This window comes from Lodderomyces elongisporus, chromosome 1 (genome assembly GCF_030384665.1).
Source record: "Lodderomyces elongisporus chromosome 1, complete sequence".
NCBI lineage: Eukaryota > Fungi > Ascomycota > Pichiomycetes > Serinales > Debaryomycetaceae > Lodderomyces > Lodderomyces elongisporus.
Window position 1 is genome coordinate 3,301,220 of NC_083673.1, and position 15,034 is coordinate 3,316,253.

The 15,034-nt window shown below is 36.4% G+C and overlaps 6 protein-coding genes across 6 annotated transcripts; 4 read left to right on the forward strand and 2 right to left on the reverse strand. All coding sequences in view use genetic code 12, as the record gives it.

The window, feature by feature from the left end:
* Window positions 1-502: 502 nt before the first annotated feature.
* Window positions 503-2,215, forward strand: PVL30_001191 (uncharacterized protein; the record flags this gene model as incomplete). Its single annotated transcript, XM_001528652.1, has 1 exon — window positions 503-2,215. The coding sequence occupies one exon, from the start codon at window positions 503-505 to the stop codon at window positions 2,213-2,215; it is 1,713 nt and encodes a 570-aa protein (XP_001528702.2).
* A 283-nt stretch (window positions 2,216-2,498) lies between these two features.
* Window positions 2,499-3,245, reverse strand: NFU1 (nifu-like protein; the record flags this gene model as incomplete). Its single annotated transcript, XM_001528653.1, has 1 exon — window positions 2,499-3,245. One exon carries the CDS (start codon window positions 3,243-3,245, stop codon window positions 2,499-2,501), a length of 747 nt encoding a protein of 248 aa, XP_001528703.2.
* A 1,987-nt stretch (window positions 3,246-5,232) lies between these two features.
* On the forward strand, window positions 5,233-6,243 carry PVL30_001193 (uncharacterized protein; the record flags this gene model as incomplete). The annotated part of the gene is made up of 1 exon (XM_001528654.1): window positions 5,233-6,243. The coding sequence occupies one exon, from the start codon at window positions 5,233-5,235 to the stop codon at window positions 6,241-6,243; it is 1,011 nt and encodes a 336-aa protein (XP_001528704.2).
* A 257-nt stretch (window positions 6,244-6,500) lies between these two features.
* DAL2 (Allantoicase) lies at window positions 6,501-7,541 on the reverse strand (the record flags this gene model as incomplete). The annotated part of the gene is made up of 1 exon (XM_001528655.1): window positions 6,501-7,541. The coding sequence occupies one exon, from the start codon at window positions 7,539-7,541 to the stop codon at window positions 6,501-6,503; it is 1,041 nt and encodes a 346-aa protein (XP_001528705.2).
* A 1,217-nt stretch (window positions 7,542-8,758) lies between these two features.
* Window positions 8,759-12,127, forward strand: PVL30_001195 (uncharacterized protein; the record flags this gene model as incomplete). The annotated part of the gene is made up of 1 exon (XM_001528656.1): window positions 8,759-12,127. One exon carries the CDS (start codon window positions 8,759-8,761, stop codon window positions 12,125-12,127), a length of 3,369 nt encoding a protein of 1,122 aa, XP_001528706.2.
* A 1,295-nt stretch (window positions 12,128-13,422) lies between these two features.
* PVL30_001196 (uncharacterized protein) lies at window positions 13,423-14,547 on the forward strand (the record flags this gene model as incomplete). Its single annotated transcript, XM_001528657.2, has 1 exon — window positions 13,423-14,547. One exon carries the CDS (start codon window positions 13,423-13,425, stop codon window positions 14,545-14,547), a length of 1,125 nt encoding a protein of 374 aa, XP_001528707.2.
* Window positions 14,548-15,034: the final 487 nt, after the last annotated feature.

Here is a 15,034-nt window from a genome sequence, read left to right on the forward strand (position 1 = left end):
AAATATAGATTTTAGACGGTCAACTACATTGAACACAAATCACTAGGTGAACGTGTGGAGTGTATACTCTCACGATTCTCCTTACTAGTAACTTTGTATGAGACAATTTACTCTATTAACTCATGAGCATTGAGACCCTTATAGGTGCGATCATTGACAATTACACTTAATTGGAATATAGCCTATTAGGTCACGAACTCAAATTTCGCTGGTATCGGTGAGCTACTAACCCAAATCGATGCACTTGAAACTCAAATCGATGCTCAGCAGTCGTACACTTGTCACTTGTGACTGTGCTATGCGACAGGTATATTTCTTTTTACTGCTTCCGTGTTATAGAAGCTACCAATTCCATATCCCGGCTGCTACCTGATAATTGTAATGTAAGCGAACCCGTCGCTCTGAAAAGTATTCAATGTAATTTAGATAGATCCTTTCTAAAAGGAAACAAGATCTACATATTCTTATTCACAACTATACCTGTTTTGTAAATAGGACATAAATGTTTGCTGGAATTTACCGTCGATGTGGTCGACTTGACAGTCGAACACGAATACGACAATTCTCTTTAGCTTTTGATTCAAGACGCCAATTACGATTAAATTCTTCAACAACAAGAACAGCAGCTCCTTTCAAAGCAAGCACCAACTTCTCTGATGAAATAGCTACTGAAACAAAAGTGCAAACCAACACCAGACCCAAAGAGACGCTCATGTACAATTTAAATAACTATATCAGCACCTTTCCGGAGGATAGTATGATAAACAGCCAAATAAATACGTTGAAGCAATTGCTTTACAAAAAACACCATTCGCAAACAATAAAAGTTGGTTTATTATATGCAAACGATTCAGTCCGCGAGTCGTCTAAAATTCTTGAATGTCTTCTTGGTGACCCACTTGCATCGAATAATAAAGTATGGTTTGATGCAATACAGAATAGAGTAAAGGGCCAATCGAAATTCATTTACAACGGAGATTCCTTTCACGTATCAGAAAATGGAAATGAATTCCATGTACCTGCACCAATTTTGAGCAGCATATACAGAAGTACTTTATATAGCGCCACAGAAAAAAACGAAGGACAAGAACATAATGTTGTTAATGATATTCTGCTAGAAGAAGTTGACAAAACTAGCATAAGTGATAGGCTTGATGAATTTGCATTCTTTATATATGTTACCACTCATTTTGGTGGAGTTGGAAATAATTCTAACTTACCGTTATTGGTGCAAAACAAGATCCTCTTGGAGATCATTGACAACATCGAGTACACTCCACATAGTACTCAATCATCGCCTTTAAGGTTGGACAGCTCGCTTCACACACACGTTGTCAAGATTAATAGTCAGTTAGCTTATGAGGGCATCATTGCTTTTTTGAAAGATGACGTGGAAGCTGCCGATATTTTAATCAACAACATGAGTCATAGTAACATTTATGAGCTATATAAAGTGATTGGGAAATTTCTGCAGACAAATACTCTTTGTACTTGGTATTTGGATAGCATTACTTCCAGCGTGCGGAATGAATTGACTGGCGACGTAGCCCTTGCTGAAGATGAAGCTGGATTCATGCAAGCAGAGATTTCAAATTTTGTCCAAACAGTTAATGCAGAGCTTCAATATAGATTTGCACCAGACACAAATCAATTTGTGCGTAGTAGGTTGTCTTGGTGGAAATTATACTACAAAAATGATAATGTTGAATATGATTTAAAGGATTTTTTCAATGAACATTTTATGAACCAAAGTATCGAAAGCTACAACTTTTTAAGAGGTCGAATATTGTCTGCCGATGATAGTATAGCAGCGGAGAAGAACCCGTTGTTAAAACTTAAGAACGATGTGATCAATAGACGAGTAACAGAAGAAGTTCAGCCAATGGTCTACTCTATAATTAGCAAGGCATTTGTTTACTACCAGCTACCAATTACTGTGGTATCGGCATTTGCGTATCAGTTCTTTGACTTTAGTGGCAACGCTAGTATAGCATTGCTTGGCCTTGGCTGGGTAGTAGGGTTCAACTATGTCTCTAGAAATTGGCTAGCGTTTATAAAGGCTTGGACCCTGAATTTAGTTGAAGATATACGAGTGTGTATCAGTACTCAATGTGTCAACAATGGGCTTATGAGAGAATCAAACATCCAAACAGAGAAGGAAAAAGCGGCAAACATTGCTCGTCGCAAGATTCTTCGAGAATTAGAAAATGCTTAAAAGGTTTAACATTGGAAAAACACGATCTCAAACACAACACAGCTTTATATTGCGCCAGGACAAGATTACTGGCAACAAAGATGCATGATCCTTTAATGAATAACTAAATTAGTTAAGCAAATAAATATGTATGTAGTTTTCAAGTGTTTATAAACTAATTCTAAACAACAAAGATTATATAATAAATGATAAAGGTTATCATTCAAAAGGCAAGAGGGAGATGGAGAGGGAGAGGGAGAGAGAAAAAAGAAAGAAGAGGATACAACCAATAACATAAATTAACTTATAGAGATGGTGGTGCCTCATCAGTAACATTCGAAGCTCTGCTCTTAAGCTGTTGCTCCAACCTCTCAAACTCTTTCATTGCAATTTCCTCTTCGGGATCCAAGATTTGTTGCACTTCTTTCACTTCTTCAATGTAGTGCATCAACATACTCTCAATACCACCTTTCAACGTATCTTCACTAGCACTGCATGATTTGCATGCACCCTGAAGTTTCAAAAACACTGTACCTGTTTCCTCATCAAAACCCTTGTATTCGATATCTCCACCATCATCCTGGATAGCTGGTCTGATTCTGGTTTCAATCAATTCCTTAATCATCAGCACCAACTCTGAATCATCTTCGTCTTCGGCTAGCCTCTCGCTTTCTGCCTTATTAAGTAACTCTTGTGTAACAACGGGGACTTTACCGCTATTTTCACCTGCTTTATCCAAAAACTTGTTCATAACATCCATTACTTCAGGTGATAGACTGTTCCAATCATGATTATCCAATTTGTTCACAGTGAGAAAATCATGGCCAAGCATAATTGATTTCACACCTGGTATTTTGAAAAGTTGTAGCGCAAGCGGAGAGTGGATTGCTTGTAGTGTTGAGTTAAACTCGAATGTAGTGTTGGCAACTGGAAGAATGGGGCTTTCAGGCGAAATGAATTTCAACGCATTTTCATTTGGAGTAGATGCTGTTTTAAAGTGTAGTAAACGTCTGCCAATTTGCAGCGTTGCCCTGTGCCATCGAGAAATCATTGTGAAATTTGATAATTGATCTGATTAATGTGGTAATGTTGTAAAGTTTGTCTATCAAATACAAGTAGGTAATTGATGAATGACAAGCGAAGCAAAAAATAAAAAAATAAAATGGGGAGGGGTAAAAATAGCGATGTTATCATCTTTTATATCTTTTTCTGATTTTTATATTTTATATTTTTTTTTATTTTCTATTTTCTTTATTTTTTATTTTTTATATTTCTTTTCAAATTAGTAATCGAGATTTGCGCGGGTTTCAATGGAAGGGGACTCCACAAACTACATCGGAACCGAATATATTGAACATCTTATATAACACACAAAGGAATTATCTAAAAACAACCAAAGCGTTCAATGTTAATATATTCGAGCATTTGTTATTTGAATGGACCAAGAGTAAAAGGAAAAGAGTTTACAAGAGTTGGTATATGGATATTTCCCAGCACACGTGGATAAAATAACAAAAGTAGGAATTGAGAAGGTGAAAGAAAAAGGTAAACGAGAGAACAAAATCCGTTATAAACAAGATCAGTTCTTTACTTGTATGCTATTCCAATCGTTTCATTGCAATATAAATTCAACACATATATATATACATATACATATGTATATAAAGGAATTCAAAAAAAAAGAATACCAATAGTTCAACTGAGCTCGTCCAAGCTTCTATGCAATAAAGCTGGCATAGTTAAAAAAAGGTTTGAATCTAATCTTTTTTTGATAAATCAATGTATTTACCACCACTGCTAAATCTTGGGTGTCTTGGGTCGTTAATAAACTCGTCGGAGTTCATTGAGGCAATAGATGCCTTGTAGACCAAGTAGTAAGTGACGGCAGCTAGATAGAAAGATAAATGTTAGTATTCATAATGTATTTTATTGTGTTGAATTATATTGCTTTACAAAACAAATTAGACACAACTTCTGGACCCTCTTTTAAAAATTTCATAGTAACTATCCGCAAATGTTTTTTTTTCTTCCAAATAATCAAGGATATCTTTTGGTGCAAGCTTAATTGATTAGTCCATCAACTGATTGGTCTCTTGGTTTCTGGGTTTATTGGTTTATTGGACGATAAAGTGATAAAGTTCATCTAAGATAATTCCAAACATCATTTCCGAGATTATATAATCGTTCAAAAATGTTGTGTTATTTGTTATTATAGTTCCATTCGCAACAGTTCATTCTAGATAAACAACGAATATCGTAATATAATTAGTCACTTCTCGAACCAACAAACACAAATAGAAATAAACTCAGTGTTGAACCCAATTAAGTAATGGACGCCAAAGCGATGGCCAAATCATACTGCGATAGATATGAGTACCCCCAGTTTAATGATCCTTTTGATAGTTATTAATCTCCAATTTTTTAGAAACAAAAAAGTGGAAAAAAGAAGAGCAAAAAAAAGTAAATAAATAATGATGACGAGCTGGGGAGGATGAAATAGGGTGGAAACGGAAGTTCGAAATCTTTTGAAAAAGTGTCAAGCATTGAAGGTATAAAAAAAATCACATACCACCAACGGCATATGGCCAGTAAGTTTTTGCGACTGGGAATGGAAATCTAGGAGCTGAAGCCATTATGTTTGTGTATGTGTATAAGTATAACTGTGTGGGTAAATACAAAAATGTGTTTCAATCCAAAAAAAAAAGGGCTTGTTGTTCACGATCCCCTTGTATATCCTTTGGTCAATTGATTTTTTTCAATGTTGGATCGGATACTCGGTTTAGCTGTTTTGAAAGGTAGTGTATCTGAGCACAGAAAAAAAAAACCATTGGCTTAAATGAATTCTCTGCGCCAAAGCAAGTTTGTCGCATAGCTACCAAATTCAGTCTATCTATGTTTTGCAATCAAGGAAGAAAAGAATGTGATGAAAGTGAGAAACGTGAGAAAAGACAGGGGAGCTAACGAAGGAAGGAACAGAAGAATAAAAAGATTTAAAAAAGATTTAAAAAGATTTTAAAAAAGATTAGAAAGTTTTTTTCATGAATAGGCTCAAGGCACATATTAATCAGCGAGTGCCAGTGAAAGAACTACCCATTATCAAGGAAATATTAAACTATGAATGCCAATTAGAAGTAGTAAAATTTGTTCGACTGCGCATCGAGATTAACCCATACTATTTCAAATGCTTTCTCAAGCTTTACATTAGTGAGATTGAACTGGTGCAAGAGGAGACCTCGGATGAACTATATGAGTTGTTTGTTGATCCACAAATTTTAAACTCCAAGGAATTGGATGTTGATGTTCCTGAAATTATCTCATACAATGTTGGAGGTTTTTCCACTGGTGGTGATGGTGATGGTGATGGTGATTGTAAAAAAAAAAATCAAACCATCCTAGTGGAAGAAACTCCGAAGTTAATCTCAGGCAATAACACTACAGGTCTTCGAACTTGGGAGGCCGCATTGTATTTGGCAAACTGTCTACAGGATTCTGCAATTGTTAACTCACTCTTACCTTCTGGTTTGGATCAAAGTAAAACAATTTTGGAGCTTGGTTGCGGAACAGGTTTACTTGGTCTTTCTTTAGCCAAGTCTCAAAAAATATACAATTCTGGAACCAAAACACCATCAAAGATTATAATGACTGACGGATCAATGGCTGTATTTGAAAATAGTCATTCTATGCTAAATTTAAATAGTATTGATTCCTCCTTGGTCCAATTTCGTCAGTTGATCTGGGGTGAGGATCTTGCCCTTGCTGAAAATGTAGATGTGGTTGTTGGTGCAGACATTACCTATGATTCAAGGATCCTTGAACCTTTATGCAAAACAATTGATGATCTATTTCGCAATCATGGTCTACAAACTGCGCTCATTTCGGCCACAATTAGAAATGCCAAGACAATTGAAAGCTGGGAAAAAGAACTCAACATTTGGTTTGAGAAGAGATGGAACGTTCCAGTGGTGGAGAAACAGCCAGGTAATATCAAGTCTGCTTGTTACTTTAGCACTAATACTCCAGAGATACGTATTTACCGTATTACAAGGTAAGTAGTCCTTTCTTCATTTCCTCCTTTATTTTTTTGGAATTTTGGGTTTTTAGGTTCGATGTTTTTATTTTTGATTTATTATTATTATTTTTTTTGTTTTCATCATCTATGTAATGTTTTAGTTGATTAATTTTCCGACTTTCAGGTTTCTAAGAATTGACTTGGTTTTATCTTTTTTCGTTTTTTTTCTTTTTTTCTTTGGTTTTGATTTTTTTTTATTTTTTTGGGTACTTCTTATATCCTTGTGTTTATCCTACGTTATGCCTTGACACCATATACACGAACTCTTTTTACACCCCCGTCTGGGATAATAGTGACCTTTACGTGTGAAAAAATACCATCATTGTCGACTTTAAACTCGTGTTCTTTATCGGCGCTAGTTTTCAGGTCAGGAACAACGGTAGTCCATTGAGCGTCTTGAATTTCGGATTCATTGTCAACCTTGGTTGCCTTGATGTTAACTTTTTGTGGGAAGTTACCACGGAAATGTGCAGTGTCAATAACAATATCTTGAATCTTAATTGGTGCACCCAATCTGATAACCACCCAGTCCACGTGCCCCGGTTCTCTTGATCTTTTGGTTTCCCATCCATCACTCATGTCATGTCCCCTGCCTGGCAAGAGTAAATTATCTGCTGTACCAAAATGCTGGTCGCTAACACTGATAGCTACACCACCATTTTGAACAGAGGCATAATCTAATTTTTTTGAAGCATCAGACGCGGATGTCACTGGGATGACTTTTCCATATAAGCGGAATCTAGCAATTCCTCCATCTGGATACATCTTTAATCTAGCATGTGTATAGTTTTTTTCTGTCTCACCACCATCTCTGGCAAAGAAATGTCTTTGGCTTGGACCACACTCTGTCTTTGGAATCACGGTTTCCCAGTCCTCTTCCTTAATCTTCAGTATATCGTCATCGAAATCACTAGAGTTTCCATTATTCAAGATTTGCACGGCTTCTACTGAGATAGCTGGTGCATGGTTTCCATTGAAAAACGCAGTATCAACTTCGCATCCAACCAATTTAGCTGAACTCACTCCAAATTTGAAAATGACCCAATCGGCGCCTTCCTCATTGTGTCTTCTCGTCTCCCACCCATCGTACCACGCACCGGCATAGGTGAAGCGAGTCGCGTCACGAATGGGTGCTTTTGGTTTGATCAAGTTCTCCGCAGCTGCAAACCATTCATCAGAAAATGAAACGATAGAGCCACCAAGTTTCTCCCCAATAACATCAGTGTATTGTGATACAATAGTCTTTTGAAATTCTTCTTGTGCAAGTATGTTAGCCATTTGTGTAGTAATTGAATTGAAGTTGCGACAGAGAAAGGAGAGAAAGAAAGAAGAAAAAGAAGAGAAAAGAGGAAAAAGAAGAAAAAGAAGAAAAAGAAGAAGAAGAAGGAGTAAAAGTGAAAAGATAGGAAAAAGGGTATTAGTGGAAGTAAATAAATTTAATGTATGAATTTAAATTGTATATTCTCAACAAAAAGTTTGGAGTCCTGTTTATCTGATTTCGGATATGACCGAACTGTGGAATCTGTTAACGGAATTGAAAATTGAGAAATGAAGAAGAAAAAATAAAAAAAATAAAATAAAAAATAAAAAAACAATAAAAAACAATAAAAGAATCAGTTGGTAGTTACTGGTTATTGTGGTGATTGTGTTTGCGGTGCGCATCTTTTTAAATTATTATTTATTTATTCTTTAAAAAAAGAAAAATTAAACAGAGTAGTACAATAAAGATTGTTTGATGTCACTAGATGGGTGTTTGGCAAAGTGGGTAAATTGAAATAAATGAAATAGAATAAAAAGGGCTATTGACGATTTGTGGGAACGACACTAGGCTTAACTTTAAACTTATTTTTCAGTTAGTATAAACTTTTTGCTATTGAAAACCAAGTTAAACACTATTCAGAATATTGTTAGAGATGGTAATTGGTAGTTTACTTACGACAAGTCCAAGTGATGTTTTAGCCATAGCCTTGTTTTTTTTTTTTTTACCTATGTTTTTGCTTAAAAAGATTATTTCCGGAATTTCCAGTCATAAAGCCGCTTTTTTTTTTCTCTCACGCAAATACTCCTTCCTGAATAGGATCTTCATTTACCCGTCAGCACACAGGACACAGCACTAAATACAAAATTTTATATGGTCCTTGTAGTTTACTAAAATCAAAAAGGAAGAGAAAGGGGAATAGTAAGGACAAAAAGAAAGAATAAAGAAGCCGGGAAACAAATCACGACAATAGTAACAAAAACAGAAAAAAAATAAGGACCGATAACGAAAACAGAGAGAGCGGATTGAAAAACAAAGTAGAGAAATTAATCATAACAACAACAACAACAACAACAAAGACCAAAAACTCGCTTGGTCTACCTAACACTGACCCTATTCTTGGATCACACCCTTGATTACAACGGGAATAGATCTGTAAAATATCGGGTAATCTCAAGTATTCTTCAACAGTTTCACAATTGTCATTAGAAATAAAATTTCTGAAACCAAAAACCAAATGCCGGATCGCAGTGATGGGGACAATATATCCTTAACATCAATATCCTCTTCTGCAGCATCAAATATATCACCCGGCAATACAACAGACCCACTGCCATTATCAGCGCCACCTCTAGCTCCATTACCCTTTGCAGAAAATGTTCAATTGGACCCCGTGGAGAATGACACTTTGGCCAATGAATATTATCCACTGGGTGATAAAAGAAATTTTGCTACAACAGTTATTGAAGAGGAACCACTGAGAAACAAGTCAGTATGGAGGAAAGCTCTTGATATAGTGTACCCTAACTACATCTTGAACCATTTAGATTATAATTCATTCAAAACTATTTTCCGAAGCTGGTGTTATTTATGGTCAGCTGCGATATTGACCATCGTGCCCATGACCAGCCACTGGCTTGGAAGTGCCGCATACTTGATGCTCATTGTAGCAATGATTACAATCTCGGGTGGTACTTCCATTATCATGAATGTTTTAACTGCGTTGGCATGGTTAATTGGAATGATGATTGCCTTTGTTCACCACGTGGTTCGATCCAAGATTATCAACGATATGCATGGTGGTATAACCGAGCAGCAACTAGTACAACAACTTGTTGAAGAAGGTTCATGTCAATTGGGCGATCAACTCCAAGACTGTGTCACTGAACAAATTTTTTCAGGACGTTATATCACAACGAAAACAGTTGCAATAACAATCCTTTCTATTATAACATGTACGATGATTGTGGGAAATATGCGACAGAGACTACACCCATTATGGTCTTTAGTCTATATTGGCGGTCAAATCGCCAATGTCATTTTCTCATGTTATGGCCATTTCTCTCCCTTATACCAGCCCTTGAGTGTAGGCTTCCAAGTCATGAGACCTACAGGAATCTCATTGGTATTGAAAGTGCTATCAGCTTTTGTCGTTTTTCCAACAACTTCTAATCGAAATTATCTACAAGGTTCATTAGGAATATTGTCTGCAGTAAAAGAAATTAATGTGAAAAATACAAGATTGTTCAATACAATGCGGCCCTCTGCACCTAATTTCGCCAATTACAAGCAAATCAAAAAGGATATCACTGGAGTAAGATCCAAGATGGCGCCTTTGGAGATTGTGGCTTCTACAATCTGGCTAGAATACTCGTACGGTAGATTTGACGTTGGTGATATTGGTCAATTTCGATCCACGTGTAAGAATTTAATCACTGCTACTGCAAGTTATGCACACTTCTATCAATTATTACAAGAAAGAACATATTTTGCCAAAGACGATTTTGGTATAACAAGACGTAAATCCAACGCATCCTCTTTGGCACATGGACATGCTAAATTGTTTAGCGCAATCCAGGATTCTTATAGAAAAGTCGGTGAATACGAGACTAGAAAGAGGGTTCGTGTGTTGAGAAATAGGATCATGTACCACGGAAGGGGTCATAGAATATCGGTGCTGGATATTGATCTTATTGCAAAATTTCTCAATCAGCATTTTGGCGTACTTTTGGATGTTGCCAATACCGGAATTCAAGACATTATTGAATGGTTAAGGGCAGCTAACGAGTTTCGTATTTACTCCTGGATTCCCGGAAGATGGCAGAAACATTGTGAAAAGCAAAAAGAAATGGCAGCAAGGGTGAAGAACTCCAAAAAAGAAATCGAACAGGCATTGTTGAAGTTTGATGATCCGGAAGTCTTGAAAAACATGATGTTTGATAATGCGAAATCGGAGGAGACTGTTTTATTTTTGGTGAGTCAGGGTGTTTTGTTTCTTCAAATTGCTAGGTACCAATTGGACAAGATTGTTGCAATGTTGGATATGTTTATTGATATAGATGAGAGAAGACCAACACCAAAGTTTATCACTTTTTTCACCAAATCGAGGTATTCCAAGCCAAGACACTTGTCGAGCGATTTGAAGGAAACAATGCCGGAGTATCTTCAAAGCAATATTCGTGCTCGGAATGCTGATAATCTTCCACCATCTAATTTTGCTCAAGCAATTGGTTATTATTTAGTAAAGATATTTTATTTCCTCCTATCTGAAGAACTATGGTTTTGGATCCGAGCTGGTGGGTTGATTTGCATTGGTGCTATTCCATATTTTGTGAGGACAACAGCTTATTGGTATTACAGCAACAGATTTGTCTGGCTAGTGGTGATGATTGCCGTGTCTATTAGTGAGAGTACGGGACAAACGGTTTATGTATTTGTTGCAAAGCTATTCTATACATTCTGTGGGTGTTTGTTGGGAATGGTTGGATGGTATATATCGTGCGGCAATGGATCTGGAAACTATTATGGGTATGGAGCAGTCACGGCGGTTCTATTTGTCTACCTTGCATTTTATCGACACTTTTCCGTCCATCAAACAATATTGCCGCAAATATTGTTTGGGGTTACTGCAGTATTGGTATTGGGTACATCGTGGGTGGATGCAAATTACAACCATTCTGCCAATGTAGGCTGGGGATTCCGTCCTGCGTGGTTGCGTTTTGTGTCTGTTATTATTGGTTTGTGCATTGGATCGCTTACGGCAGTCGTTCCTCGTCCCAAATCATCAAAACTCATTGTTCGTAAAATTTTGGCGAGCTCGTTGTTTGAAATTGGTAATATCCATTGCGACATCTCCAAGTTTGCCCTCCAGAGATTGGACAACCCTGATTTCCGGATTCAGGAGCGTCACGATGTTCTAGTTGCACGCTTTAGGTACTTGTTGATGCACGTTGCAGGATTGGCGAAACTTCTTATGCCATTGAAGTTTGAAATACCAATTGCGGGATACTGGCCGGAGAGTAAATACATGCGTTTACAAATGCTTATTATGGATACCGTCCAGCTTTATTTCATGCTTTTAGTTGCACTTAATAGCTTGCAGGACCCCAAAATGTGGATTCCCATTATTATTAAGCGTGTTGGTATGTGTTATTCTGAACTCGATGCAGAAATATTTGCTACTATTCATATGGCATCCGATGCATTAAAGACCAAAGACCCACTTCCCAAAATCACCGAAGCAACGATTGCTATTCGACATATGGAATTATTACGTCAACAATGGGGAATCAACAAAATTTCACTAAGTGAACGATTTTATAGTGAAAAGAGCGAAAATGATCAAGCCTCACTATTGGATAACTTGGACTATAAGAAATTCTTTAGTCGAGACGGACAACTCAACATTTTGTCACTATTAATTGCTCATATGATTTATAACCGATTAGATGAAATTATGATGGTAGTAAAAGGTTTAGTAGGTGAAGTGTACGACTTGGATGAGAATATACTAATAGACTCGGATTCGGAGGATATAAGTGAGATGAGCGAATTAGATCCAGGAGAAGACGAGGCGTTTTTCAAGAGACATGTTACAGTAGCATAGTAAATAACTTAATACATTGTGTTTAATAAAAAAGAAAAAAATAAAAAAGAAACGTGATAGAAATAAAGAGGAAGAATGAAAAAAAAAATCGAAAAATAAAAAATGCAACCAAATAGTATCCGTTTTTTAATTAATTAATTAGTAAAATATTGTGCCTTTCCACTTTTTTTAGAAAACAGGGCCGGAATAAAGAAAGAAAAAAAGGGACGGGGGAAAGTTCCACAGTTGAACAGTGAAGATAAAAAATATTGACTAAAGAGTAGAGACTATGAGTATTCTGTTTTATTCATTCTGTTGCATGAATTCTAAAAATTGTCAAATTTTTCCATAAACTTTAGACCAATTAAATTAAATATTTCCAAAACCATCATACAAACTAGCTGCGGAAATTAAGAGTTCTTTTCAACACTATGATTTAGAGCTGTTAAAATAAAAATAAAAATAAAAAAGAAAATGGCCAAATATGTTTCGAAATAGTTATGGAGCTTATAAATGTGTCTATTTTTATATTTGGTCTTGTGTCATTATAGTATTGGTTTTTTATTTACATATATATATATTTTTGTTTTTTGATGGTTAGGTCTCTTTTTCCATTCACGCGCAGTGGATGAAGATATTGCCAAGATTATTTTCCCGTTACTTCGTATATTCACGACCATTACTGGGGAGAGCGAAAACATGAACTGTGTGATTCACCCTTCTTCGCCATAGATTTATAAGTATAGCATCAGGTTATTAAATATTAGGTAAGTCAATTATTGTAACGAAAAAGACCCTAGATAGAAGGAAAAGAAAATGAACGCAGAGTATAGAAGTTCAACTATGAATCATTGATTTGCACAATCGACATGAATAGAGAATTTTAAAAAAGGGCACACTGCCCAGAGAGAGAAACAATGGCTAAAAATACATCTACCCTCGGCGATATTGCACCAAAAAAAAAGTATTTTTAGCATCTGGAACACTTTTCAAAATGAATATATATATATATAGATAGATATATATATATATAGATAGATATGTAGAACAAGATAAAAATAGGCAATGGAATATATAGAAGGAGAACTCGAAAGGGAGAGCCTATTAGCAATATCAATGTCGGTTATATAGATTTCTCAATTTGAAGCCTTTTCTATTTATACTTTTCTACCATGCCCATCTATATCGGTGCTTAATGGCGCAGTTTAGCAGCTCTTTCTATATGATAACTGTTTGCTTCATTTGAATCAAGGTTTAGTGATGACAATATGTTAAATAGAGACTGTTGTATAGAGATTGTTGTATATAAAAGTACGATGAAAGCATCGCTAGCTTCATTATCGTCTTCAGCAATAATCAAATACTTTACTAAAGCATCGACGGATCTTATACCTGTTAGTATGAATCTCCCACTTCTCAGTTTCTTAATTTTCGTTAATTTCTCTTTTGGTTTATCAACAAAACATTTAATTCCGGTCAATGAGTTGGAGGCCAGAACAGATCCGTTTCAGATGAAGATTTATACGCATAATGTTCGGTATGCTGCTCCTGGTCACAAGCGTCGGCCGCATGAACTTTCCTGGCTGAAGAGACGATATGGTGTAATAGCATCCATCAAAAGGCACGTTCGAGACACAGCACTGTTAGTTGGCTTGCAAGAATGTAAACACGAACAAGTTATTGATATTTTGAACGGCTTGAACGGCTTGAACGGCTTGCACGACTTGAGTAACGACCACGATTCCCATACGAATGAGATGCAGCAGGGAAATTGGAGTTATTACGGTATTGGGAGGGACAATGGTCATACAAAAGGCGAATATGCACCGATATTCTATGATAAAGACGAATGGGAATTGCTTAATGCCACTACAAGATGGTTAAGTCACACTCCACTCAAACCGTCAAAATTTCCCTCGGCAGGTTCAAAAAGAATTGTCACCTTGACAACATTTAAGCATAAAAACGGAGGCCAAATCGTCAACTATGTCAATACTCATTTAGATGACAGGTCCGAAAAGGCAAGAGTATTTGGGATGAAGCTTATTATGCAATACGTTAAGCAAATACCCAACACTCACCCAACTATTTTAAGCGGCGATTTTAATAGCAAGAGCAATAACCAAGTGTATAAATTGCTTGCTGCAGAAAAACTGGTGGATACTTTCTCTGAAAAACTTGGAAAAAGTAATAATGACCCAATGACTTTGCTGTTAGAGTTATCCAAGACACCAAAGTCACCCAAGTCACCCACATTACCAACATTGCCAACATTTTCAGGTTTTGGCAATGCAACTGGATATACCATAGATTATATCTGGAACATGAGTCCTGAATCAGGCATAAAGATTCTAGGACATGAGGTTGATGACAATTTATTTGATCAAGGATTTAGGTTCAGCGACCATCGACCTGTAATAGCCAGCTTCTCTATAGTCTAAAACGTTCAGCTATATATATATTATAGATCAATGAATAACAAAAGTTGAAAAGTCTTTAAAAATCAAGAACGCTGCAAATGTCAAGTCAATTTTTACTAATTGTATGTCCGCTTTTGTATATTATTCTGCTTCTCAGAATTGCAGCCGCATTTATTGAGGTTCCAGTAACCATACAATGTTGAGTGGAGCAAAAGAATATACAAAATAGAAAAGAAAAAAAAAAATTAAAAAAAAAAATGCCAAAATTGGTAGAGAGGGTGTGAGAGAGTGAGAGAGTGAGAGAGTGTGTGTGATGGCGATTGAGTAATTGAAAGTTTGATTTTGTATGCTTGTGCGTGTGCGTGTGTGTATGTTAGTGTGAGCGAGCGAGCGAGCGAGCGAGTGCAAATATGGGAGGGCGCAATGGCGCAAAGCCAAGGTCGAAAAATCCTGACAAGAGGTTGGCACTTACTTTATATTCACTTCTACTACTTGAAATCTAAACTAT